The sequence below is a fragment of the Muscardinus avellanarius genome (assembly GCF_963383645.1).
Source record: "Muscardinus avellanarius genome assembly, chromosome: 11".
Lineage (NCBI taxonomy): Eukaryota > Metazoa > Chordata > Mammalia > Rodentia > Gliridae > Muscardinus > Muscardinus avellanarius.
Genome location: NC_137797.1, coordinates 101209315 through 101235800, shown reverse-complemented (window position 1 = coordinate 101235800; position 26486 = coordinate 101209315). Strand labels below are relative to the sequence as shown.

General features: G+C 43.0%; 1 protein-coding gene across 1 annotated transcript; it reads right to left on the bottom strand.

Annotated features, from left to right (window-relative positions):
• Positions 1 to 472: 472 nt before the first annotated feature.
• On the bottom strand, positions 473 to 25561 carry RIMKLB (ribosomal modification protein rimK like family member B; the record flags this gene model as incomplete). The annotated part of the gene is made up of 5 exons (XM_080706697.1): positions 25341 to 25561; positions 20405 to 20635; positions 15153 to 15239; positions 10749 to 10952; positions 473 to 936 (listed from the first exon to the last, which is right to left on the bottom strand). The coding sequence occupies exons 1-5, from the start codon at positions 25513 to 25515 to the stop codon at positions 473 to 475; spliced, it is 1161 nt and encodes a 386-aa protein (XP_080562823.1). The 5' UTR covers positions 25516 to 25561.
• Between the last annotated feature and the right edge of the window lie 925 nt (positions 25562 to 26486).

Below are 26486 nucleotides of genomic sequence, written 5' to 3'. Positions count from 1 at the left end.
TAAAAGGGAGAATTTTCAGTTTTGTAATATTAAATTTTTTTCTGTAATTTAAGATGTTTTCCTCACTCTTCACGAATCTTCCAACACAATGTGGAGTTATGCTACCAGATATTTGAATCAAAACAATTTTTTGCACGAAAACAAAAAGGAACCATAGAGAAAAATTTCATGTTCCTCGTGACCTGGAAGCATACAATACTTTTGGAATTTAAAAGGTAACTAAGAGAGCCTGACATTTTCTATATCCTACCTTACCTGCCTGTCTATAGGATCTATAAATAAAAGTCAGTAACATCTTCCTGGCAGGTATCTATTTTCCCCTTCTCCTCTTCAACTAATCCTACTAATTTTTCTATCATTCTCCCGAGCAGCCTCCATGAACAGCATTGCAAGTTGGTTTAAAAAAGAAAGGGGAAAAAATGAAAGAAAAGGAGAATTTTACAGGGTTTGCTGGTTAACTATTTACCGGCGGTCACTCCACTAGGAGTTTGATCTCATTGGCCAGCAGCTGGTTCATGTTGAACAGGCCCCCTGGGAGCTTGGTGAGCAGCTCGCGCTCGGTGCTTTCAGGGTCGCTGTCGACAGAGCTGGAACTCGCGCTCATGTTGTCGACAGCAGTGCTGGCAGGGGGACCCAGCTCCGGCTCACTAGTCTCACTGGCCGTGGACACCACAGAGAGCAGGGACATACGCCGGGTGAGCCGGCCAGAGGGCAGAAGGGAGGCAGCGTAGTCCGCTATGATACCAGCTACATCTAGATTACAAGCCTTGTCAAAGGCGATGAAACCTACATTTGCATTGGCCTCGCAGACACAGAAGGAGCCGTCATCTTTCATCAACAGGTCAATGCCACACACATCCATGCCCAGGATATTAGACACCTGGATGGCTAGCTGCTTCCCTTGTTCACTCAGTGAACACATCATCCCCACGCCACCTGGCGAAAAAAAAACAAGATAGAAAGTTACCAACTTTGGAATAAAATCAAGGTCAACCTCCAAGACTAGTCTTCTCTTCTGAATCTGTAGTGAAAACAAAGCTGCTATTCACATGTAAAGTTGGAATTTTGAAGTCTAGATTTTTTAATTTAAGGAATTGCATCCCTACTGTCTCTCAAAGAATGGATTCAGTACTTTAACATTATTTTTTTCTGATGAACACATTAACCTTTCCCTAAAGAACACATTACTTACAATAACATGGACCAAATACACTCATCATCAGTATCCACAAGGGAGTGAGTTCCAGAACTACCCACAAATAAGAAAAATCTGCTGATGCTTTAGTTCCTTATATAAAATGGTACATATAGTCTAGATATATTCTCCTTATACATTAAATCATCCCTAGGTCACTTAAAATACTTAATATAATGTAAACACTGTAAATAGTTGTTCTACTGTATCATTTAGGAATAATGACCCCCCAAAATTTGTGCATATTCAATACAGATGCAACTACCACAGGTCTAATTGCATCCTAATACATCAAAGCAATTTATGAAGGTAAAACCCGCAGATATGGAGAGTAAATGAATGAATGAATAAATGTATTTAAAAAATACAAACAAAGAATGCTCCTGGGTTCAAACCCCAGTACCACACATACACATTAAAAAAAGAGGATTCAAGTTTAACAAAAAAAGGCTTTCAGATGCTAAACTAAAAACTGATGATCAGAGCTGGGCGTGGTGGCGTACACTTGTACTCCCAGCATTTGGGAGGCTGAGACAGGAGGATTTGGGTTCAAGGACAGCCTCAGCTAGTTAGTGAGGCCCTTTGCAACTCAGTGAGATCCTGTTTCAAAATAAAGAATAAAAAATAGGGCTAGTGGTGTCACTTGGAGGCGGAATGCCCCTGGGTTCCATCCCCAGTACTACAAAACAAAACAAAACAAAACAAAACAAAACAAAACAAAACCAAAAAAAAAAAAAAAAAAAAAACCCTAGTGATCACCCAAGGGGGGGGGGGACCCAGTTATAAAACAGCTGGGCAGAGCGGCACACCCCTGTAACCCCAACTACTCAATGAAGCTGAGGCAGGAGGATCACAAATTCATGGCTAGCCTGGGTAACTCAGCCAGACCCTATCTGAAAACAAAAACAGATGGGCATGTAGCTCAGTGGTAGAGGACTTGCATTTCATATTGGAAGCCCTGTGTTCAATCCCCAGGATAGAAAAAAAAAAAAAAAAAAGTAGAGAAACTGAAGTGAACTACTCTATTACTTTTGAGAGTTAACATAGAAAAATGAATCAGAGGCAATAATAAAAAAATCTTCCTCAAACCACAGAAAAAACTTGGTCTGCTAGTTAAAACTGCTTACTAAAATCAAGGTTAGAGTTATACAAAAAGAATAAAAAATATCCCAACAAAATTTTGAGCTCCAGTAAAAACAAACAAAAAAACCCCCCACCTTATAAAGGATAAATCTAAAGGAGAAAAAATCAGATTTGGACATTCTACTGCAACAATAAAATTAAGGCAATACAACAGAAGCTAAAACCATACAGTGTAAGAATTGTATCTCAGTCAAGATATTATTCTCCTCTCAGCGAAAAAGATCTGTGAGAGCATCTGTCACTCACATGTCCCATCAAAAAATAATTTAAAAAATTGATATTAACATATGAAGATACTGCTGGGCGTGGTGGCGCACGCTTGTAATCCCAGCTAGTGAGGCTCTCAGCAACTTAGTGAGATTCTGTTTCCAAATAAAATATAATAGGTCTGGGAGTGTAGCCCGGAGGTAGAAAACCCCTGGGTTCCACCCCTAGTACCACAAAAAACAAATAAAAAAATCCAAGAAACTACTGAATGATTTCAGCAAAATATTAGATTGTAAAGCCTATGAAGGCAGAGACTTTTGTCTATTTTGTTCACAGCTAAGTTAAAAAAAAAAAAAAAACACTGCTGTAACAGTACCTAAGATTAAAGAAGCACTCAAAACTATCATTTTAATGAATGAATCAGGGAGGAGAGGAAGCAAGAAATGATAGGAGATATGAAAGTATCCCCAAAGATTTCTGTTAAGTTGGGTCCTGCACTCATGTGACTTTGTGTCACATGACCTCTGCAGGGCAAGGGAGGGGCTGAAACCCCCGCGAGAATTGGGCATTCCCGCGAGTAAACCCCCATCTCGCGAGATGCATGCCTTTAAAAGGAGAGCCCGCGTCCTCAAGCTTCGGACAGGCGCGCGGGCCCCACGGTGCCTCGCCCTGATCCCCGGGAGAGCCGTGCCATTAAAACTTTACATGCCATGTGTACCGGACCTCTCTCGTGTTTTTCACACTCCGCCGTATGCACATTATTTTTATTTTACTCGCATTTAATTTTTTATTTTACTTATCATTTGGTGCCGAACCGGGAGAACTCTTGGGTCCCTCCCCATTTTTTTCCTTTTTTTTTTTTTTCTGTTTTCTCTTTTTATTTTTACTCTCTTTTTGAGCCCCGGACTCTCCGACCCGCCAGCAGCTCGACTGTGAGGTCCCACACCAGCGCTTGCAGGCGTTGCTCCCACCACTGCCGCCGCTGTTGCCCCGTGCCTTCCCGGACCGTAAGCCTTCTTCCCCAGCCCCGCGCTCTCCGGGAGAGCCGGCGGCCTTCTTCCCGCCCCGGGCTCTGCTGAGAGTCCGCGGCCATCTTTCCAGCCCCGAGCTCTGCTGAGAGCTCACGGCCATCTTTCCGGCCCCGCGCTCTGCTGAGAGCCGGCGGCCTTCTTCCCACCCCAGGCTCTGCTGAGAGTCCGCAGCCATCTTTCTGATCCCGCACTCTGCTGAGAGTCTGCGGCCATCATTCCAGCCCTGCGCTCTGCTGAGAGCCAGTGGCCATCTTTTCCTGCCCACGTGCTCTCTTCTGGAGCGCCGATGGCAATCTTCCACTGCCACTGCGGCCACAGCCACCACTGCCAGGGCGTGCAGGCTTCGCCGGCCGCCAGGCTGCCAGTTCCACCCGCCCGGAGCCAGGCTCCTTGGGTGATGCTGGCACCTGCTCTGCTCCTGCCTGCCGCTTGGACCTCCTAAAACCGCCGTTCCCGCCTGCCCACGCTGCCTGCCGCTGGAATGGGACCGCGCCGCCCGCGGACTGCGCCACACCGCGCGCCTATGTCTTCTCCGCGCCTGGCGTTGCTTAGACCCGCCTGCCGGGGCCGCCTGCCTCCTCCATCTAGGTGGCCGCCACTCTGCTAAACAGCCCCCAGCCCGCCAAGTCCAGCCCGCGCTCCAGCTGGTTCCTCCACTCAGACTCGCGCCCTGGCGCCCTTCACCCTGTGCCTGCCCACCCCTGCTGCCTGGGCCTGGCCATTCCGGTAAGCACCCACATGGAATTACTGGGGGGGGGTCGCCAGCTTTGGCCCGCCATCTTGGACACGTGGAATCACTGGGGGGCCGCCATCTTGGCCCCACCATCTTTAACCCCTCCCACCTCATAGCCTCACTGGAGGCCTCGCCATCCTTAACCCCTCCCACCTCATGGCCTCACTGGAGGCCTCGCCATCTTTAACCCCTCCCACCTCATGGCCTCACTGGAGGCCTCACAATCTTTAATCCCTCCCACTTTCCACTCCTAACCAATCCTAGGAGTTGGCGGCCATCTTTCTGGCCCGAGCCAGGCAGCTTGGCACTTGCTCTGCCTGCCAACCGCCTGCGCGGGCCAGGACCTCTGCCTGCCACTTGGACCTCCTAAAGCACCGTTCCAGCTTGGTTCTCCGGTCACCGCCGGGACCTCTGGCCGGTTTGCCCCACCCGCCCCGAGCCAGGCTCACTGGCGGTGCTCCTCGGGGCCCAGCCTCAGCGTCTGGCGCATGCCTGGAAGCCATTTTGTCTCCACGCCGCGGGCCCGGCAAGCCATGCCGCCTGCGCACCCCCACTGATCCTGCCTGCGCCAGCCACCAGTGCCGTCCACACCAGCCACCAGCATCCACACGCCCCAGCTCCACCACGCTCTCAGCAGCTTCTCAGCGCTTCTGTCGCAGCCAGCACTGGCTGGCAACACTTCACTCCGGTAAACTGCCTCCTTCCCTTGGTTAGCGGGTTCCGGACTTGGGTCTTCCGGTCCACTGGGACCTTAAAATCCAAGCGCTTGGTGACCCATTGTCCCCCGGTCCACTGGGACCACCCTGCGGATGACCAGGTCATCCTCCGGTTTTGAGAAGGAATGAAGACGTTCTTCCCTATCTCTTAACCTCTGTTTCCGAACGATTGAGCAGGGAAATCGGGGACGCCCATTTCCTGTTCTTCGTTTCCGCCCGCGAACCAATTATGGGGAGTCGAACCTTTATACTAGCAGATGCCCTGAGAGCCTGTCTGCCTTGATACGAGTTGGGAAATAGGTTGCGGTGGCCCAGGAATAGTTAGGAACTTTTATAAGCGGTCTGGTATCCCTCCAAATGCTCTCCCCCATCAGCTTACATTTATTTTCCCGCCAGCTGCCATTTTGTGATGGCGCGTAGTCACTGCCTGGTGATGTCACAGTCACCATCTTGGCCTGCGCCAGACTGCAATTTTGCTGGGTGGCCCGCTCGGGCGCGCCCTAGGTGCTACGGGAAACGACAGGCCGGGGCTGGGGCGACACTCTCTGTCTGCCCGTGCGGAGTCCGCGTTGCCATTCTTGCTGGACACCCGTCTCGGGACGTGCTCTTTGTGAGTATAGGTCCGTCGCAGCTGACAGAACCTTAACATGGCATCTAAGTTTTAATTCCAGAGAGAAACAGGCGGAGATGGAGCATACACTCTTGACTTTGCCAAAAAGCAGATCCCTGGTAGCTGCCCTTTGGCTGGCGGTGGCGGCTCAGCCCTCTGGAGCGCCACCTAGGTGTGGAGGATTGCAATGACGACTACCTCCAGGAGCCTGCCTGAAGTGGGGCGAAGCCACGCCCACCAATCAGACTGTGCCCGGCGTGCGGCCAGGAGGGCCACTGGAACAGTGCCCTTGGAAAAGGGTGAGCCCCAGGTGCCTCAACACAGGGGGAGCACCTTTCCAGACCAGGCCCCGCCGCTGGCCCTACTCAGCCTGGCTGAAGACTGATGGCTCCTGGATCCCTCAACCTCCATCCTCTTTGCCAGCTCAGGGTAGCTCTCCAGGTACTGAGTAAGCCAGTCTCCTTTTTGGTCGCCTGCTCAATCTCATGATTTGTTTTTTTCTTTAACAGCCCTTGCCTGTTCAAGCCTCCTCAAGCACACATCACTAAGCTGTCCAGGGTAACCTCCAATTCGCACTGCAGCTATGCACCCACCTGCACCCCCTTCTGGGGGACTGGACTCCCGACTCCTCCCGGCCTGGGGCCCCTGACGACGCCCCTTGACAGCAGGAAGAAGCTAGAGGGTCCAATCGTCATCCATTATCCCTACCATCAAAAGGCCGGAATGTTAAGTTGGGTCCTGCACTCATGTGACTTTGTGTCACATGACCTCTGCAGGGCAAGGGAGGGGCTGAAACCCCCGCGAGAATTGGGCATTCCCGCGAGTAAACCCCCATCTCGCGAGATGCATGCCTTTAAAAGGAGAGCCCGCGTCCTCAAGCTTCGGACAGGCGCGTGGGCCCCACGGTGCCTCGCCCTGATCCCCGGGAGAGCCGTGCCATTAAAACTTTACATGCCACGTGTACCGGACCTCTCTCGTGTTTTTCACACTCCGCCGTATGCACATTATTTTTATTTTACTCGCATTTAATTTTTTATTTTACTTATCGATTTCATATTATGTTGACACAAGAAAAGAGTATCAGGGAGTGGGCGTGGTGGCACACGCTTGTAATCCCAGCAGTTGGGAAGCTGAGACAGGAGGATCACACAGATTCAAAGCCAGCCTCACCTACTTAGTGAGGCTCTTGGCAACTTACTGAGACCCTGTTTCTAAATAAAATATAAAATAGGTCTGGGAGTATAGCCCAGAGGTAGAAAAATAAAGAAGCCTCTGGGTTCCACCCCCAGTACCATAAAAAAAAAAAAAAAGTATCAGGGAAAATTGTTCTCTTCTCAAACTAATAGTAGAGAATAAGTGTCTGACTATGAACACAGAAAAAAAGAAAATACCCAACTAATGGCATAGAAAGCCATTGCTGACCTTTCAAATTAACTGCACTTGGGGGCAAAGGTGATACGGAATCAATGCTATTTTATGAACCAGTAAAAATCAGGAAAGAGCCAGCTGTGACAGTAAATGCCTGTAATTCTAGTTCTTGGGAGGCTGAGACAGGAGGATCACAGGTATCTCACCAGCCTCAGCAACTTAGTGAGCCCCTGTTTCAAAATAAAATATAAAATAGGGCTTGGATGTAGCTCAGAGGTACAATGTTCCTGTGTTCAATCTCCAGTGGGAAAACATAAAACAAACAAACAAAAAAAAAAACAGGAAAGAAAAAAGATAAATAACTATAACTGCATAATAAATGCATAATTAAAGTATATTAGTAATTATACTGGATGTGAACAAATCTCCCATTAAAACATGGCAAGTTCTCACACTGAAATAAAAAACAAAATTCAGCTATGTAGTTTTTTTGGTTTTTTTGCGGGTCTGGGGGTGGAACCCAGGGGCATTTGACCTCCAAACTACACCTTCTGCCCTATTTTTTATTCTTTATTTTGAAACCAGGTCTCACTGAGTTGCAGAGGGCCTCACTAAGTAGCTGAGGCTGTCTGTGAACTGCGATCCTCCGGTCTCAGCCTTCCGAATGCTGGGATTACAAGCGTTCGCCACCACGCCCGGCTTATGTAGTTTTTTTAGTTTAAACATACAAAATAAAAAATTATGAGCTCGGTGCAATGGCACAACCTATAATCGCAGTACTTTGGAGGCTGAAGAGAGGAGAATCCTAGGTTCAAGCCCAGCAGAGTACAATATTTTAGGGAGAACCTGTCTCAAAAAAAATAAATAAATAAAGCTGGGTATGGTGACACACAGCTCTAATCCCACTACTTGGGAGGCTGAAACAGTAGGATCATAGGCTCAAGGACAACCTCACCAATGTACTGAGGATTTCAGCAATGAAGAGAGACCCTGTTTCCTAACAAAAACATAAAAAGGGCTGAGAGTATAGCTCAGAAGTAGAATACCCCTAGGTTCAACCCTCAGAACCACCAAAAAATAAAAAAAGGGAGGTGTATTCATTTCGAGTCACCCACTCATGCCATTTTGGCATGGGGCTGTATTTCTATTTTCTGTATTTCTATCTTTTATTAAACTTCTTTAAATCTTAAAAAATAATAATAAAAAGGGGGGGATAGTTCAGATCAGAGGCAGAGAACTTGCCTAGCATCAATACCAGTTCCAGCGGGTGGGGAAGTATAAATTAAGATGTCTTAACTAATTGTATGCTCCTACTTTATCCTTATATCCATTATATTGAATTTCATACTTACAGAGAAAGGGAGGGAGGGAGGAAGGGAGGGGAGAGAGAGAGAGAGAGAGAGAGAGAGAGAGAGAGAGAGAGAGAAAGAATGTGTTGTAACTGGGGATCAAACATTCAAGAGGTTCCACCATGGGGCTCCATCCTTAGCCCTTTTTGAGAGAATTTTAAAGACAAGGTCTTGCTAAGTTGCCCAGGCTAGCCTCAAACCTGCAGTACTGGATTACAGATTTATGTCAACACACCTAGCACACACTGCTTCATCTTAATAGTTTTAGCATGTTTACATTCCCAGTAATGTACAATGCAGATACACTGGACAAGGGCATGATTCATGTCCCGGGCGGGATGAAATGGAGAGCACCTGACAGTACAAGATCTCACGCTACTCAGAATGGCACCCTTAGAAGTTACAAATTAATTACTTCTGAAATTTGCCATTACATAATTTCAGGTGGTAACTAAAACCATAATAAATAAAACCTTTTTTTTTTTTTTTTTTTGCACTACTAGAGACTGAACCCAAAGGCCTTCAACCAATAAGCAGCATCCCCAATCCAGGAGCATTCTATCTCTAAGCTATGCCCTCAGCCCTAATTTATCTTTTATTTTAAAGCAGGTCTCTAATTTGCCCAGGCTGGAAGGAAACTTGTGATCCACCGCCTCACCTCCTGAGTCAGTGGGATTCCAAGTGTGCACCACCACACCCAACAAGAAACCACTTTCAGCACTGTATTAGGCTCTGTGGTGCTCCTAGTATTAGGAAGACAGGAGGCGGGCAAGGCAGACTCAGAGGATCAACTAAGAGGCTCCCACAAGTCATCCAAATAAGACAAATGGGTTAGTGTGGAGATGGTGAGAAATGATTTGCAGCCGTTTGAAGAATTAAAAAAAGAATATGTGAATATGGTGGTAAACGTAGGAAGAGCAGTCAGGTGTTCAGACATAAAAATGCTAGTTACTTATATGAGCCAGGAGTTCAGGAAGAAAGCTTAAACCAAAGATACAAATTTGAAAATAAGCAATATATAATGATATAATTATATTTAAGGCCATGAACTAGATACAATTACTATGAAAGTAGTTAAAACGAGGAAAAAACAGAGCCAGGCATGGAGGCACATGCTTGTAATCCCAGTACTTGGGAGAGGATCATGGTTTACGAACAGCCTCAATTACTTATTGAGACCGCTGCAGCTTACAGCCTGTTTCAAAATAAATAAAGAATAAAAAATAGGGTTGGGGATGTAGCTTGGAGGTAGAATGCCAGAGTTCAATCCCCAGTACTGCAAAAAAAAAAAAAAAAAAAAAAAAAGTAAAGAAAAACCAAAGCCTAAGTTCTCAGAGATCTAACAAAATATATAATATTTTTGGTTCTAGCAATTGAACCTAGGAGCATTCTACCTCCAAACTAGATCCCTAGCCCTAGTTTTTTTTTTTGTTTTGTTTTTTTGGTGTGTGTGTGGGGGGGGGGGGGGATCGAACCCAGGGCATTCTACCTCTGAGCTCCTACCTCAGGCCTTTTTATTTTTTGTTTTGAAACAGGGTCTCACTAGGTTGATGACACACACTCTCGCTACTTGCTGAGGCTGTCCTCAAACCTGTGATCTTCCTGTCTCAGCCTCCCTTTACAAGCGTGTACCACCGTGCCTGCCTCCTATTTTTTATTTTTATTTTGAAATGCTCTCAATAGGTTAATGAGAGCCTCACTAGTTGCTCAGACTGTCCCTGAACCTGTGATCCTCCTGTCTCAGCCTAGTTCCAAGTGGTGGGATAACAGGTGTGTGCCACCATGCCTGACAAAACCACATATTTAAGTAAATCAGAATTAGCAATCTTGTTTGGATAAATGAGTAAAATAGGTTAGAGACAGCTTGAATGAACTCTACAAAGTAAGTATACTGACAAAAAGGGAATCCCTAACTTTGGTTAGACATCTCATAAATGTATTGACTGGGTTATAAATTAAACCTGGGTGTGAGCAAATCCATGATCCAGCAAAAGCTAATTTCATAAATAGAAAAACAACAGTATATATTACACTGATAGCATTTTTACAAATTATATTTACATGTTAAAAATGTTTAAGCTGGGGATGGTGGTGCATGCTTGTAATCCCAGTACTTGAGAAGCTGAGACAAGAGTATCACAGGTTCGCAGACAGCCTCAGCAACTTAGTGAGGCCCTCTGCAACTTAGTGAGACCTTGTTTCAAAATAAAGAATAAAAAATAGAATTGAGGGTGAAGTTTGAAGGTAAAATACCCCTGGGTTCCACCCCAAGTACCCACCTCCACAGACAGTTTTTCAACTCATTAAGCAAAAGATCTATAGTTATATACAAATACTTACTGGAAAAACTATAGTATTTACATGATATACTAGAAAAACACCTTCACTGCTTTTACCTAGTGAACAGTTGCTCTGCATCCTTCCATCTGTTGAACAACGTAACATGGTGCCAACCACACGGCCTCCAACAACAATGACACGCACATCCCGTCCATGAGACTCTTTAACATACTTCTGGAACAGGTAAGGAGCTTCGTGACGAATAAGATGGCTGAGATCAGCCAAATGGTGCTTATCTCGAGCCAAGAAAACAGCTTTGCCTATGATTGAAAAGGGGTAAGAAAAACCTGTAATACATGTAAAGTCATCAAACTGTAGGCAGTTGATACCTATTACCTGCACAGTCTTCTGTTCCAATCTACTTTCTGAATCAATTAGACGTTGTTTTTGTTGTTAGAATTGTTTTAATCAATGCAGTTTGGTTATAATAAATAAAACAAAGCAAAAATGTTTAAAGACAAAGTTGAGCCGGGCGTGGTGGCGCACGCTTGTAATCCCCGCGCTTGGGAGGCGGAGACAGGAGGATCGCGTAGGTTCGAAGCCAGCCGCGCTGGCGTAAGAGACCCTGTTTCAAAAATATAAAATAGGTCTGGGAGTGTAGCCCAGAGGAAGGAGGGCTTCCAGGAACCCCAGTACCACCAAAAAAAAAAAAAAAAAAAAGACAAAGTTGATAAATCTGTCTCTCTCAATCCCATACTCTTGGCTTTGGTGAACTAGAACTCATTTTGGTATGTGTTATGAGGTTGAGGTCTAGCTTTGCATTCCTTGAAAGGTTAGCCAATGTCAGTCTCATTTGTTAAAATTTTTCCTCTAAGGTAAAGCATATGTCCTTATATTGGTATATAGTACATTAACACTACTGATCTATAGTAACATAGCAGTTTGTTATTATACACTTTATTTCTGAATTCTCTAATTTGTTCTGCTGTTTGTGTATGCATGTGTATATGTATATACACATGCACACACCGATAAAGGTAATCTCTTTTTCTATTTGTATAGCACTGAGGTTTGAACCCAGGAGCATTCTACCTCCAAGCTATACCCCCAGTCCTCCTTCCTTCCTATCTATCTACCTACCTATCTACCTATCTATCTATGGCATTAGGGATTGAACCCAGAGGTATTCTACCTCTAAACTATAACCCCAGACATATTATTATTATTATTATTATTATTATTATTATTTGTGTGTGTGTGTGTGTGTGCGCACGCGCGCTCGTGCACACATGCGCACGCTACTAGAGATGGAACCCAGGGGCTTTCTACCCCCAGGCTATACTCCCAGATGTATTTTACATTTTATTTGGAAACAGGGTCTAAGTTGCTGAGAACCTCACTAAGTAGCTGAAACTGGCTTTGAACCTGTGCAATCATCCTGCCTCAGCCTCTCAAGTGCTGGGATTACAAATGTGTGCCACCACACCCTGCTATTTTTATTTTAAAACAGGGTCTCACTAAGTTGTGGAGGGCTCACTAAGTAGATGAGGTTGCCCTTGAACCTATGATTCTCCTGCTTAGCCTAAGTACTGGAATTACAAGCACGTGCCACTGCACCCGGCTTATTTATTTATTTATTTATTTATTTATTTATTTATTTATTTATTGTGGTACTGGGGATAGAACCCAGGGGCCTTCTACCTCTGGGCTATACCCCCAGCCTATTTATTTATTTGTTTGTTTCTTTATTTTTGCGGATCTGGGGATGGAACCCAGGGGCATTTGACCTCCGAGCTATACCCCCTGCCCTACTTTTTTCTTTATTTTTATTGTATCCTTTATTCTTCCTGTCTCAGCCTCCCAAGTGCTGGGATTACAAGCATGCACCACCATACCTAGCTCTGAAGGTACTCTTTTATTTTTTGTGTGTGTGGTACTGGGGATGGAATACAGAGGCATTCTACCTCCGGGCTATACCCCCAGCCCTATTTTTTATAATTTATTTGGAAACAGGGTCTCACTAAGTTGCTGAGAGCCTCACTAAGTAGCTGAGGCTGACTTCCAACCTGTGCAATCCTCCTGTCTCAGCCTCCCAAGCGCGGGGATTACAAGCGTGCGCCACCACGCCCAGCCTGAAGGTACCCTTTTTAATATATGGTTATAAATTTCTCCCTTTGGGGGCAGAATCTATGTCCTTTCCTGTTGAACACAAAAGGGCTTGTGACAGCTCCAACCAAAAGAACATAACAGAAGCAATTCTATAAATGGCTACATCATAAAAGGTTATGCAGCTTGTTTGCTTACTAAGCAATCATAGGAAGTCTGTAGTTCTTGATTATATCATATTAGAAGCCAAATATAAAGAATCCAATCAATAGTCCCAGCTGAACTTTGACCCAGCCATTCCAATAAAGGCACTAAAAATAAGCTTGTCCTTGGATTTATACATTATTTGTGCCTTTAAAATTCTTCCTTAAGCCGGGCGTGGTGGCGCACGCTTGTAATCTCCGCGCTTGGGAGGCTGAGACAGGAGGATCAAAGCCAGCCTCAGCTACTTAGTGAGGCTCTCAGCAATTTAGTGAGACCCTGTTTCCAAATAAAATATAAAATAGGTCTGGGAGTATAGCCCGGAGGTAGAAAGCCTCTGGGTTCAACCCCAAGTACCACACACACACAAAAAATCTTCCTTAACCTGAAGTCATAATATTTTCAAATACTAGTTTACATATTTTTACAGTTGTGATTTTACATTTAGACTTATACATTGGAAGGAGGGTGATTGGAGTTAGAGATCTAAGGTCCTTGTGTTGTTGCAGAAGATAAAGACATTAATTTGAGCCTTGGTCAAGCCGGGCATGGTGGGGCACGCTTGTGATCCCAGCATTCGGGGGGCTGAGACTGGAGGACCGCAGTTCTAGGACAGCCTCAGCTACTTAGTGAGGCCCTCTGCAACTCAGTGAGACCCGCTTTAAAAATAAAGAATAAAGAATAGGGCAGGGACTGTAGCTCAGAGGTAGAATACCCTGGTTCCATCCCCAGACCTGCAAAAAAAAAAAAAAAAAAAAAAAAGGTGGGGGGGGCAGGGGTGTAGTTTGGAGGTCAAATGCCCCTGGGTTCCGTCCCCAGATCCACAATAAATAAATAAATAAATAAATAAATAAATAAATAAAGCCTTGGTCTAAATATGCAAGTTTAAGCCTCCAGGATAACTATTAAATAGAAACAGCTTCTAGACAAACTGAACTTGCAGTAAGTGTGAGGTTTCATGCAGCTATTCTTCAGAAGTCCTGTTTCAAAACCACCCATATTAAACTTAACATTAAAAAAAAGGCAACTGAACTAAACAGACATTTCACAAGAGAATTACAAATGGTCAATAAATATATGAAAAAATGTTCAGCATCATTAGGAACCAGAGAGATGAAAATCAAAACTCTGCCGAGATTCCATCTAACCCCAATTAGAACGGCAATCATCAAGATCTCAAACAATAAACGCTGGCAAGGATGTGGGGACTCTTCTACACTGTTGATGGGGTTGCAAATTGGCTCAAGCCACTATGGAGATCAGTGTGGAGGTTCCTCAGAAGACTGGGAACGGAACCACCATATGGCCAGCTATATAAGTCCTGGGCATCTTTCCAAAGAACTGAAATCAGAAAACAACAGTAATATATGCATATCCAGGTTTATAACAACACAACTCACAACGGCTAAATCATGGAACCAATCTAGGTGTCCTTCAAGAGATGAAATTATAAAATTACAAGATATACACACAATGAAATTCTACTCAGCCATAGAGAAGAAAGAATAAAATCAAGTCATTTCCAAGAAAATGAGTGGATTGAGAATACTGTGCTAAGGGAGATTCGCCAGTCACTGGAAGTGAAGGGTCAGATGTTTTCCCTCATCTGTGGAAATTAGGGAGAGGAGGACCAGATGAAGGAGGAAAAACTCCAACAGAGCGATGGGAGGGGTCTGGGGAGAGAGGTGGGTGGTGACATTGATGAAAAGAATACTTCCATTGCTGTTATGTACAAATATGAAATTATCAATGCCAAAACCATGTATGGGGAATGGGAGGGAGTGGTGAGGCAAGGGGAAGCTCACAGACTGCTATGTGTATGTATGTTCCTATCACTCTGAATTTATGATATAGAGTTACAGTGTACCAATAAGAACACACACACACACACACACACACACACACACACACACACACATTTTTGCAGTACTGGGATGGAACCCAGGGGCATTATACCTCTGAGTGACAACCCCAGCCATAATTTTTATGCTTTATTTTGAAACAGGGTCTCACTAAGTTGCTAAGGGCCTAAGTAACTGAGGCTGGCTTTGAGCCTGCGCAATCTTCCTGTCTCAGCCACCCAAGTACTGGGATTACAAGTGTGCGCCACCATGCCTGGTTTAAAAGCATATATTTTAAATAATACCACCATATTATGATAATTTTCAGAAGTAATTTTTAAAGTATGTACACATCAACAGTTCATACACTACCTCTATGACCTCGTGTATTCTTCACCACCATTGGGAACTCCAGTACTTCTGCTTCATCAATCATTTTAGCAAAATTTTCGTGGCCACCTGGTTTAAACAAAGAAGAAATCTAAGAATAATTGTAGAATTATTTTTTGATCAGTTTTATCTACGCCAAAGACATAGCACATGGAGGTAAGAGGGTAAGAGCCTGATGGCCAGCTTTTCTTGGAGAATATAACTTGAAAATACAACTGGCTATCAGTTTAAAACAACCATACCTAGAGCCGGGCGTGGTGGTGCAGCTTGTAATCCCAGCACTTGGGAGGCTGAGACATGAGGATCACACAGGTTAGAAGCCAGCCTCAGCTACTGAGTGAGGCTCTCAGCAACTTAGTGAGACCCTGTTTCCAAATAAAGTATAATATAGGTCTGGGAGTGTAGCCCAGATGTTGAAAAGCCCCTAGGTTCCACCCTTACCACAAAAAAAAAGAGAAAAAAACCATACCTTAAAAAAGAGAAAATAGCAATCTTAAACTATAGATATTCTTTTTTTAATTTTTTTATTTTTTGCAATACTGGGGATAGAACCCAGAGGTATTCTACCTCTAACCTATACCTGCAACCTACTTTTTATTCTTTATCATGAAACGGTCTCACTAAGTTGCAGAGGGCCTCACTAGGTAGCTGAGGCTGGCCACGAACCTGTGATCCTCCTGTCTCAGTCTCCCAAGTACTGGGATTACAAGTGTACGCTGCCAGGCTTGGCTCAAACTATACATATTCTGATATTCAACTTAAAGAAATTAAGTATCCCTCAATTAAACAGTTTCATAATTCTATACCATTTTTCACATTTTTATATCTTATTTTTCCACCACACAAATAATAAAAGCCACAAACTGGGCATGGTGGCACATGTTTGTAATCTCAGTGACTGGGAGGCTAAAGTGGGAGGATCACAAGTTTAAGGCCGGTCTAGGCAATTCTAAGAATGCTTGGGGATATAGTTCTGTGGTAGAAAGCCCCTGGATTCAATCTCCAATACTGGGGTGGGAGGGAATACTGACACTTACTTTAATATATACTATTCTCTGGTCAGATTAAGAAGCTGAATAGTGAGGGCTGGAGTGTAGCTCAGTGTACAGTGCTTGTATAGCAAGTGCCAGGACCTCATTTTGATCCCCAGCACCACCCACCAATAAATAAATAAATAAATAAATAAATAAATAAATAAATAAATAAATAAGGAGATGAGGTGGAGAAAAAGTTGGTTAAGACTTATTCAAGGTTAGCCAGGTGTGGTGGCGCACACTTGTAAACCCCCGCGCTTGGGAGGCGAAGAAAGGAAGATCGCGCAGGTTCGAAGCCAGTGGTGCTGGTTTAAGAGACCCTGTTTCCAAATTTAAAAAGTATAAAATAGGTCTGAGAGTGTAGCCCGGAGGTAGAAGGGCTTTCAGGAACCCCAGTACCACCAAAAAAAAAAAAAAAAGACTTATTTAAGGTTGAAGAGATAAAAAGGTATATATCTATAGATGTATGCATATATAGCCTTCCTTATTATCAAATGATATCATATTTTCTCATCTCCACTATTAATCAGAACTCTTTCTCCCGAGGTATTCAACATTCATAAGCTTAAGTCTTGCTTTTTACTTGCCTTTACTGCCCAAGAACAAATGATACAGCCTCAAGATTAGAACAAAAATGGGAGTAGTTGCAAAAAGTCAGCATGATAATAAAGAAAAATTGAGATAGGACATGGTTCATTAAACAAGCGCAATATAAGAAACTGCAGTTTAGACAAATTAAGATAATCTAACAACCAATTTTAACCCATCAACATTAGAACAAAGGTAGTATTTGCTCATTTGATTAACTTTTATCTCCTTTCCACTCTCATAAAAATCAGAACTGCAGAACCATGATATAAGTTAATCTTCCAAAAACATTAGGAAGACAGAATTTTTACTGATGCACATTCTGTCGTGTGCGCATGTGCGCGTGTATGTGTGCGCACGTGCCTCCCTAGTTGATGAAAGGAGAATGTAAGTTCTCACCTATTTGGGAGGACAGGGATTTCTTTTTAAAGCCCCAAACAGGGCTAGGAGTTACAAACATTCAAATGAACATTTATTCGTAGAGAAATGCCTTTCAGAAAACTGTACTGTTCTGTTCCAAACTAGAACTGAAAGGGCAGTATATACAACAGCCCAGTATGTTTATAGAAATGTTACTTGTAGCTGGGCATGGTGCATGTGCTTATAATCCCAATACTTGAGAGGCTAAGACAGGAGGACCTCAGGTTAACGGCCAGATTCAGCTACTTAGTGAGGCCCTTCCCAACTTAGTGAGACCCTGTTTCAAAATAAAGAAGCTGGGTGTGGTGGCGCATGCTTGTCATTCCAGTCTTTGGGAGGCTGAGACAGGAGCATCCAGGTTCATGACCAGCCTCAGCTACCGCAGCTTAGTGAGATCTTATTTCAAAATAAAGAATAAAATCAGGCTGAGGATGTAGCTCAGAGGTAATATGCCCCTGGGTTCAATCTTCAGTACTGTGTGTGTGTGTGTGGGGAATAAAAAACAGGGTTGGGGGTGTAGCTTGGAGGTAGAATGGCCCTGAATTCAATCCCCAGTACCAAAAAAATAAAATAAAATAAAAATAAAAAAAGAAATGTTACTCAAAGTTTGGTCCTATAACCTGTGTCTGGTTTGTGATTTATTTTTATAATTAGGTAATTATAAAAAGCAAGAGTAAGCACTAAGTTTTTATAGCAACATGGTATGGTTGTGATAATTTTATTATATTTTACATGAATATTAATTCACAGCAGATTGACTTTTTTTAAAAAGCAATCCTTTACCAGTTTTAGAAGAACTGCTTTAAGACACTTTAAATAATTTTCTTAAAAAATATAAAGATGAGCCAGGCGTGTTGGTGCATGCTTGTAATCCTAGCATTCAGGAGGCTGAAACTAGAGGATCATGGTTTGTGGACATCCTTAGTTACTTAGGGAAGCCCTCTGCAACTCAGTGAGACCCTGTTTCAAAATAAAGAATAAAAAATAGGGCAGCTGGGCGTGGTGGCCCACGCTTGTAATCCCCGCGCTTGGGAGGCTGAGACAGGAGGATCACACGGGTTCAAAGCCAGCCTCAGCTACTTAGTGAGGCTTTCAGCAACTTAGCGAGACCCTGTTTCCAAATAAAATATACTAAAAAAAAAAAAAAGGGTCTGGGAGTATAGCCCGGAGGTAGAAAGCCTCTGGGTTCTACCCCCAGTACCACCAAAATTAGGGCAGGGGGTATAGCTCAAAGGTAGAATGCCCCTGGGTTCCATCCCCAGATCAGCAAATAAATAAATAAATAAATAAATAAATAAATAAATAAATATAAAATGAGCCAGGCACAGTATATCTACACGTTCCAGGCCAGACTCAGTAATTTAGTGAGAACCTTACAAGCTTAGTGAGACCCTGTTTCTAAATAAAAATTAAAATGAGTCTAGGAGTATAGCTCAGAGGTAGAATGCCCCTTGGTTTAATCCCTAGTGTGTCCCCCCAAAAAATATTTTTATGAGCATTATTATGAAAATGGTAATAAAGATAATAAAAGCTGGGCATGGTGACATACACTTGTAATCCCAGTACTTGGGAGGCTGAGATAGGAAGATTTCAGGTTTGTGGCCAGTCTCAACAACTTAGTGAGACCCTATTTCCAAATAAAAGAATAAATTGGTCTGGAAGTATAGCTTGGTGACAGAATGCCCCTGAGTTCCATCCCCAGTACAATCCCCCAGCCAAAAAATCTCTTATCTCAAACTAAAGGCCTATAGGACAAATTTGGCTCATTTTCTGTTTTTATAATCAAGTTTAATTGGAACAGAGCCATATCCACGTGTTTATCTTTGAAGGGGTGGAAACTGAGGCTTGAACCCAGGGCATTCTCATTCCAAGTATACCTCTAGCTTCCCCCCTTTTTGTGGTACCGGGGCTTGAACTCAGAGGTATTCTACCACTGAGCTACATCCCTAGAGCTATTTTTTATTCTTTATTTGGAAATAAGGTCTCACTGAGTTGCAGAGGGGCTCACTAAGTAGCTGAGGCTGGCCTCGAACCTGTGATGCTCCTGTCTCAGCCTCCCAAGTACTAGGATTACAAGCATATGCCACCACGCCTGGCTTCCTCCAGCCCTTTTTTACTACTTAGTTTGAAATAAGGTCTCCCTAAGTTGCTGAGACTGGCCTTAAACCTACGACACTCCAACCTCAGCCTCCCAACTACAGATATCAAAAGTGTGTACCACCACACCTAGCTTATTCTTGTTTAAAAATTATCTATAGCCAGGCATGGTGGTACATGCTTGTAATTCCAGCTCTTGGGAGGCTGAGATAGGAGGATCGCACAGGTTTGAAGCCAGCCTCAGCTACTTAGTGAGATCCTGTTTCCAAATAAAATATAAATTAAGTCTGGGCATATAGCCTGGAGGTAGAAAAGCCCCTGGATTTCACCCCCAGTACCACATACACACACAATTTCTCTATATAGTTTTCATTCAAAAATAGTATTATTGAGGATCACCATAAAGAACAGGCAGTCCATAAAGATTAAAATATTTATTCTCTGGCCTTTATCAAAAAAGCTTGCTAACCTCATTCTACTCTGTATCATGGAACTAATCTCAAAACATAACTCAAAGCCTGGCATGATGGCACACACTTGTAATGTCAGTACTTGGGAGGATGACAGGAGAATCATGGGTCACAGCCTCGGCTACTTAGTGAGGCCTTCTGCAACTCAGCGAGACCTTGTTTCAGAATAAAGAATAAAAAATAGGGCCGTCAGAGGTAGAATGTTCCTGGGTTCCATCCCTAATACTGAAAAAACAAAACAAAAAAAAAACCCTCAATTCTTCTGAGCCGGGCATGGTGGCGCACGCTTGTAATCCCAGCATTTGGGAGGCTGAGACAGGAGGATTGCGGTTTGTGGATAGCCTCAGCTACTTAATGAGCCTCAGCTACTTAATGAGACCCTGTTTCAAAATAAAGAATAAAAATTAGGGCAGGGGCTGCGTAGCTTGGAGGTCAAATGTCCCTGAGTTCTATCTCCACCTGAAAAAAACAAACAAACAAAAACTTCTGCCCAGTTTGTCAAACTGAAAGTCACTTCAATAAGAAACTCTTTCATGTTCACCAATCTGCCATATTAGTCTGATGTAGATCTCAAAAAGATCGGTGCTTTTAATAAGTAGGTAGACATTCTTATTCATGATCTCACCATAAGAGAAAGTATCTGGAAGAGGAACACCATGGCCGGCTAACTCCTGAAATGTCCAGAACTTGTTAACACAGTTCAAGATGGCCTGAGGTCGGTTCATAAGTCGACAGCCCATCTTCTCGAGATGGCGCAAAACAGTGATGTCGCTGTCACTCTGCACCCAGGGGGTTGGAACTCTCACTACTACCACCTGGGGGTAGGCAGAGATCAGTTCTCCATTGATCCGTAGACCTAGAATACATAGAAATGAAACCAAAATCATTAAAAAGAAATACACAATAATGGAGGAATAGTAATATTAGATCATAAAATTAAATGTGCTAGATGAGAAAAGAGAGGTATTCCTTTTTAAGAAAAATACTGAGATTCTGTTTCAAAATAAAAATAAGCTGGGCGTGGTGGCACACACTTGTAATCAGAAACTTAGGTTCTCTGCAACTTAGTGAGACCCTGTTTCAAACTAAAAAATAAAATAGGGCTGGGAGTGCAGAGGTAGAATACCCGAGTTCTATCCATAGTACCACACACAAAAAAATAAAAAATGGGGCTGAGCAGGTATAGCTTGGAAGTAGAATGCCCGTAGGTTCAATCCCCAGTACCCCCCCCAAACATACTTATAATATGCTTGATAATTAGTATATGAGTTCTTAGCCAAACTTAATAAGGACTTCTTAACATTTTATGTAAATCTTGAGATTTATTTAAATGCCATAAATTTGCATTACCAATTATCCTGTTCTCTTTAAAATTTAGATAAATGTTAGTCAGGCGTGGTGATGCATGTTCCCAGTACTTGGGAGGCTGAGACAGGAGGATCGAAGGTTTGTGGCCATCCTCAGCTACTTAGTGAAGCCTTAGTGAGATCCTGTTTCCAAAAAATAAAATAAAAAGAGTCTGGGAGAGTAACTTGGAATTAGAATAGCCCTGAGTTCAATCCCTAGTACCACACACCAAAAAAAAGATAAATATCTGTTTCCATTAATCTTCTCATATTGACTCTCTGCAGGCTAATGTATTCATTTGAATGTACTGTCTACCTAGGATTTTAAATGTAAAACAACATCTCCACCTTTCTTTCTTTTTTTTTAAACAGGGTCTCACAGAGTTGCTAAGGGCCTCACTAAAGTAGCTGAGGCTGTCCGCGAACCTCAACCTCGATCCTCCAGTTTCCGCCTCCCGAATGCCCGGCCCTTCCACCTTAATTTCTAAATGGCATGTTTTGGTACGGTGCTAGAGATCGAACCTGAGCGCATTCTATCTCCTAACTGTATACTCAGCCTTTAAAATTTTTTTTGTTTTGGTACAGTCTTAAATTGCTGAGGCTGACCTTGAACTTGCAATCCTCCTGTCTCCGCCTCTCAAGCACTTGGATTATAGACTTTTATAATCCACCCCGTCCAGCTATGACATTGTTGTAAAGTGATCAAAACAATTGTTATGTACCATATTCTGAATTTATCTGATAATTTCCTTTGATATCTTTTTTTCGAGATTTCCTGTAAGTAAGCATAATTATATCCAGTATGTACATCTTGGGTAAAAATTTACTTCATAGGTGATGGCAGATACTTCCTGGTTTATACAGCCAGGAAGCACAAAATGACATGGCAGTCTGTGCCACTGAGTTATTTATCAATTGACCTTCTTCATTAAAGGGATTTTCTCTACTGAGAATGAGCCATAATCTCTCCAAAAATGGTGAGCTAATTATAATTTTCCCACATTACCAGTTTTTAAAATAGTCATTTGTATGAAGCCTTTTTAGATAGTAGCAAAAAATGATTTTTTACCCTTTCTCTATAATTCTTATAAATTCATGGAATTCTTTTGCATTTACCATGTTTTCAGTTTTAATTATTCCTTCTGATGGTTAAACATCTCAAGTTTGGCTGGTGGGACTCCCTTCACGCCCTGGCCACACGTTTTTTTTTTTTTTTTTTTGGTGGTACTGGGGGTGGAACCCAGAAGCTTTCTACCCCTGGGCTAGACTCCCAGACCCATTTTATATTTTATTTGGAAACAGGGTCTCACTAAGTTACTGAGAGCCTCACTAAGTAGCTGAGGCTGGCTTCAAACCTGCACGATCCTCCTGTCTCAGCCTCCCAAGCGCGGGGATTACAAGTGTGCGCCACCACGCCCGGCTGGCCACACATGATTTTTGACACAGATTAAAACCCATAGGTTTTTAGTTGTGTACAAAACAGAATATTAACATTTAATGTCCTTAGAATTGCATAAGCTTTCAAAAAATTCCAGAAGTTATCAAAAATCCAAAATACTATACTAGATGTTGGAAAACAAAATATATGCCTGTCAATTGTCTGTTGTTCTTTCCTGAGGATAAAATACTAGCAAAGACCTACTTTCAAAGAGCAGAGGTTTAGGGTAAACTATACAAGCAATTCTCCACATAACTGTAGGCAAGAATATTGTTAATATCCTGAAGAAATCTTTTATTTTTTATTTTTTTTGGTGGTACTGAGGGTGGAACCCAGAGGCTTTCTACCTCCGGGCTATATTCCCAGACCTTTTTTATATTTTATTTGGAAACAGGGTCTAAGTTGCTGGAAGCCTCACTAAGTAGCTGAGGCTGGCTTCGAACCTGCGCGATCTTCCTGTCTCAGCCTCCCAAACACGGGGATTATAAGCATGCGCCACATGCCCGGCTTGAAGAAATCATTTAACTTGGTCTTAAGAAGTGCCATTCTGACTTTTTTTTTTTTGGTGGTGGTACTGGGGGTGGAACCTAGGGGCTTTCTACCTCCGGGCTATCCTCCCAGACCTATTTTATATAGTAGCTGAGGCTGGCTTCGAACCTGTGCAATCCTCCCGTCTCAGCCTCCCAAGTGCGAGGATTACAAGCATGCACCTCTATGCCTAGCCATTTTGCCTTTTTCATCACGTTCATCTCTGGTCTTATTGTATCTTCTTGACTAGATAACATTAAGTGTTCAATTCTGTTACGGAAAGCATGGAATCATTCCCATTCTCAATAGCACCCATATTTAGTGTATTATGCACATACAACTGTGCTTTTGGGCAAGTCTCCTCTTGTTTTCTGGTGGCTGCAAATGAGTGGTTTATATGTTTCTGAGAAGGGTCTTGTTATGGCCTAGAACTTACCACCCTCCTACCTCTGCATCTGAGATTATTGGTGTGGTGGGTGCCACCACACCCAGAAGTTTGTGTGTGTGTTTGGAGGGGTACTGGGGACTGAAGCCAGGGGCATTCTGCTTTTGAGCTTTATTCCCAGTTCTTTTTATTTTTTGTTTTTAAACAGGGTCTTGCTAGGTTGCTGAGAATCTTACTATACTGTTATCCTCAGTCTTGCCATCATTACTTTTTTATTATTTTTGTGTATGTGGTACTGCGGATGGAACCCAGGGGCATTCTACCTCCGATCCCTATTTTTTATATTCTTTATTTTGGGTCTCACTCAATTGTGGCAGGCTTCACTATAAGTAGCTGAGGCTGGCCGCAAACCTGCAATCCTACTGACTTAGCCTTCTAAGTACTGGGATTACAAGCCTGTGCCACCACATCTAGCTCTGTTACCTTCTTTTTAATGGCTATGTAATTTGTTATACTGGTATATACTGTGATTTAGCTAATCAGTACTAATCAGTATAGCCTTTTTTTTTTCTTTGCACTATGTATTGAGCCCAGGGGCATTTCATCTCCAATATAAAAAAAAAAAAGAAAAAGAAAAAAGAAAGAAACAGATAAGGAAAGCCTTTACATTTTATCTATAATGTCCCTTTCACAAAGCTAGCACAGGTCAATGCAACTGAGAAGTAAATTGCCCTACTCAGTTTTTCCCTGAAAAGGGCTGTCACGAATGCTTTCTTGTCGTGCCGGACTTAAAGGGCTGTTGGGAAACTGGCCTACTTTGGATGCTGCTGAAGAAAAAAAGAGGGGCTGATGGTCTTTTACAAAATCAAAGTCTGTAGTACCATATATGGAAACCAGAGGGAGCAAGAGATTTAAAAACATCCGAATAAACAACTGTCCAAGGTATCTAACTGGGAAATTACATCTGTAAGCCCTGAGAAGACACATCTCCAGAGAACATGTGAGAGACCTCCAATAACCCTCACTGATTGACTGGTGAAAATATTTCCCTATACAAGCAAGGCATGGTGGTGCACGCTTGTAATCCCAGCATTCGGAAGGCTGAGACCAGAGGATCGCGGTTCGCGGCCAGCCTCAGCTACTTAGTGAAGCCCTCTGCAACTTAGTGAGACCCTGCTTCAAAAAGAAAGAATAAAAAATAGGGCAGGGGTGTAGCTTGGAGGTCAAATGCTCCTGGGTTCCATCCCCAGACCCACCAAAAAAAAAAGAAAAAAAAGAAAAAATCCCTATACAAATCCAGTCTGTAAAAAAATAACAAGGCTAGCCAGGTGTGGTGGTGCACGCTTGTAATCCCAGTACTTGGAAGGCTGACAGGAGGATCCCAGGTTCAAAGCAGCCTCGGCTACACAGTGAAGCCCTCAGCAACTTAGTGAGACCCTACTTCAAACTAGAGAATAAAAAATAGGGCTGGGAGTGTAGTTCGGAGGTAGAATGCCCCTGGGCCAATCCCCAGTACTTACACACACACACACACACACACACACACACACACACACACACACAGAAACATGACTCAATAGAAGAACTAAAACAAATCTAGAAATCAACCTTTAACAAATAGAAACCTATAAATTATCTGACAAAGAATTCAATGAACTAAGAATATTCAGACAACTAAAAAAAGTCTGTAAAACAATGCATGAACAAAATGTGACTATCAATGAAAATAATTATGAAAAGATACTAGATTTTATTATCATAGATAATAAGGCTATTAATGACTCATATGTCCTAACTGTTCCGAGGACATGCAGATTCTCAAATTCTAAGTGAAACTTCAAAAGATCGCTCAGTGTAGACTTACCCAGGTTTCCTTGTTCAACTGTCAGCACCACCTCATCCATCACCACAGCCCTAAAGTCCAGCTCCTCTTCACCACACTTGGCCTTCAGAGCTCTCAGAATCTCTTTTTGGGGATAGTCTTCCCTGATGCGACGATCTGTCAAAAACCACAGCTTGGCAGCCACTGAGCTGCACATCTTGAGTTGCTAGTTCCCTCTTCTGGAGTATTTCCTCTTGAATGCAGACTCTAGGTAGAAGACAAAATATACATACAATGCAAATCAAGAAACTTATATGATTTCTGGATTTCACTAAATGAACGCTGTGGCTGTATACTACCTATACAAACAGAAATATGGGTGGCGCTACTATGCCTTTTCTCCTTCTCATTTAAAAGTTATACACCAATAAAAATATGAAAATCAGCGACCCCTCCAGAGGTAAGATTCTCTACTTCCACTGGGGATGCTGGCACAGCAGCTGAGTAACAAGTACAGCAGGTTGCTTTACAAAAACTTTTAATGCCATCCTTTATATTAACATTGTCTAGGAATGACACTGATTTTTTTTTTTTTTTTGGCAGTACTATGGATGGAACCCAGGAGCATTCTACCTCCGAGCTACACCCATAGCCCTATTTTTTATTCTTTGTTTTGAAACAGGGTCTCACTGAGTTGAAAACAGGTTCACTAAGTAGCTGAGGCTGGCCGAGAACTGCAATCCTCCTGTCTCAACCTCCCAAATGCTGCGATTACAAGCATATGCCACCATGCCCAGCTCGCAAGAATACACTAATTTGATTTGCCTACTTTTCACTACTTTTCCCTTCCTTCAAAATCTATTTCCTAGCCACACAAGGTGGCACACATGTTATTCCAGTGCTTGGGAGGCTGAGATGGGGAATCAGAGGTTCAAGAGCAGCCTCAGCAACTTAGCAGCACTCTCAGCAACCTACTGAGACTCTGTTTCAAAACAACAACAACAAAACAAAAATAAAAAGGGGGCTAAGAGTATCACTTGGAAGTACAGTCCCTCTGGGTTCAATCCTTAGTACCACCACCACCAAAAAAAAAAAAAAAAAAAAAAATCAATTTCCTTCTTGATATGAAATTCCAAACAAAATAATCCATCTTTCCCATCGCTAGTGGGTATACTTTACACCTGTGAT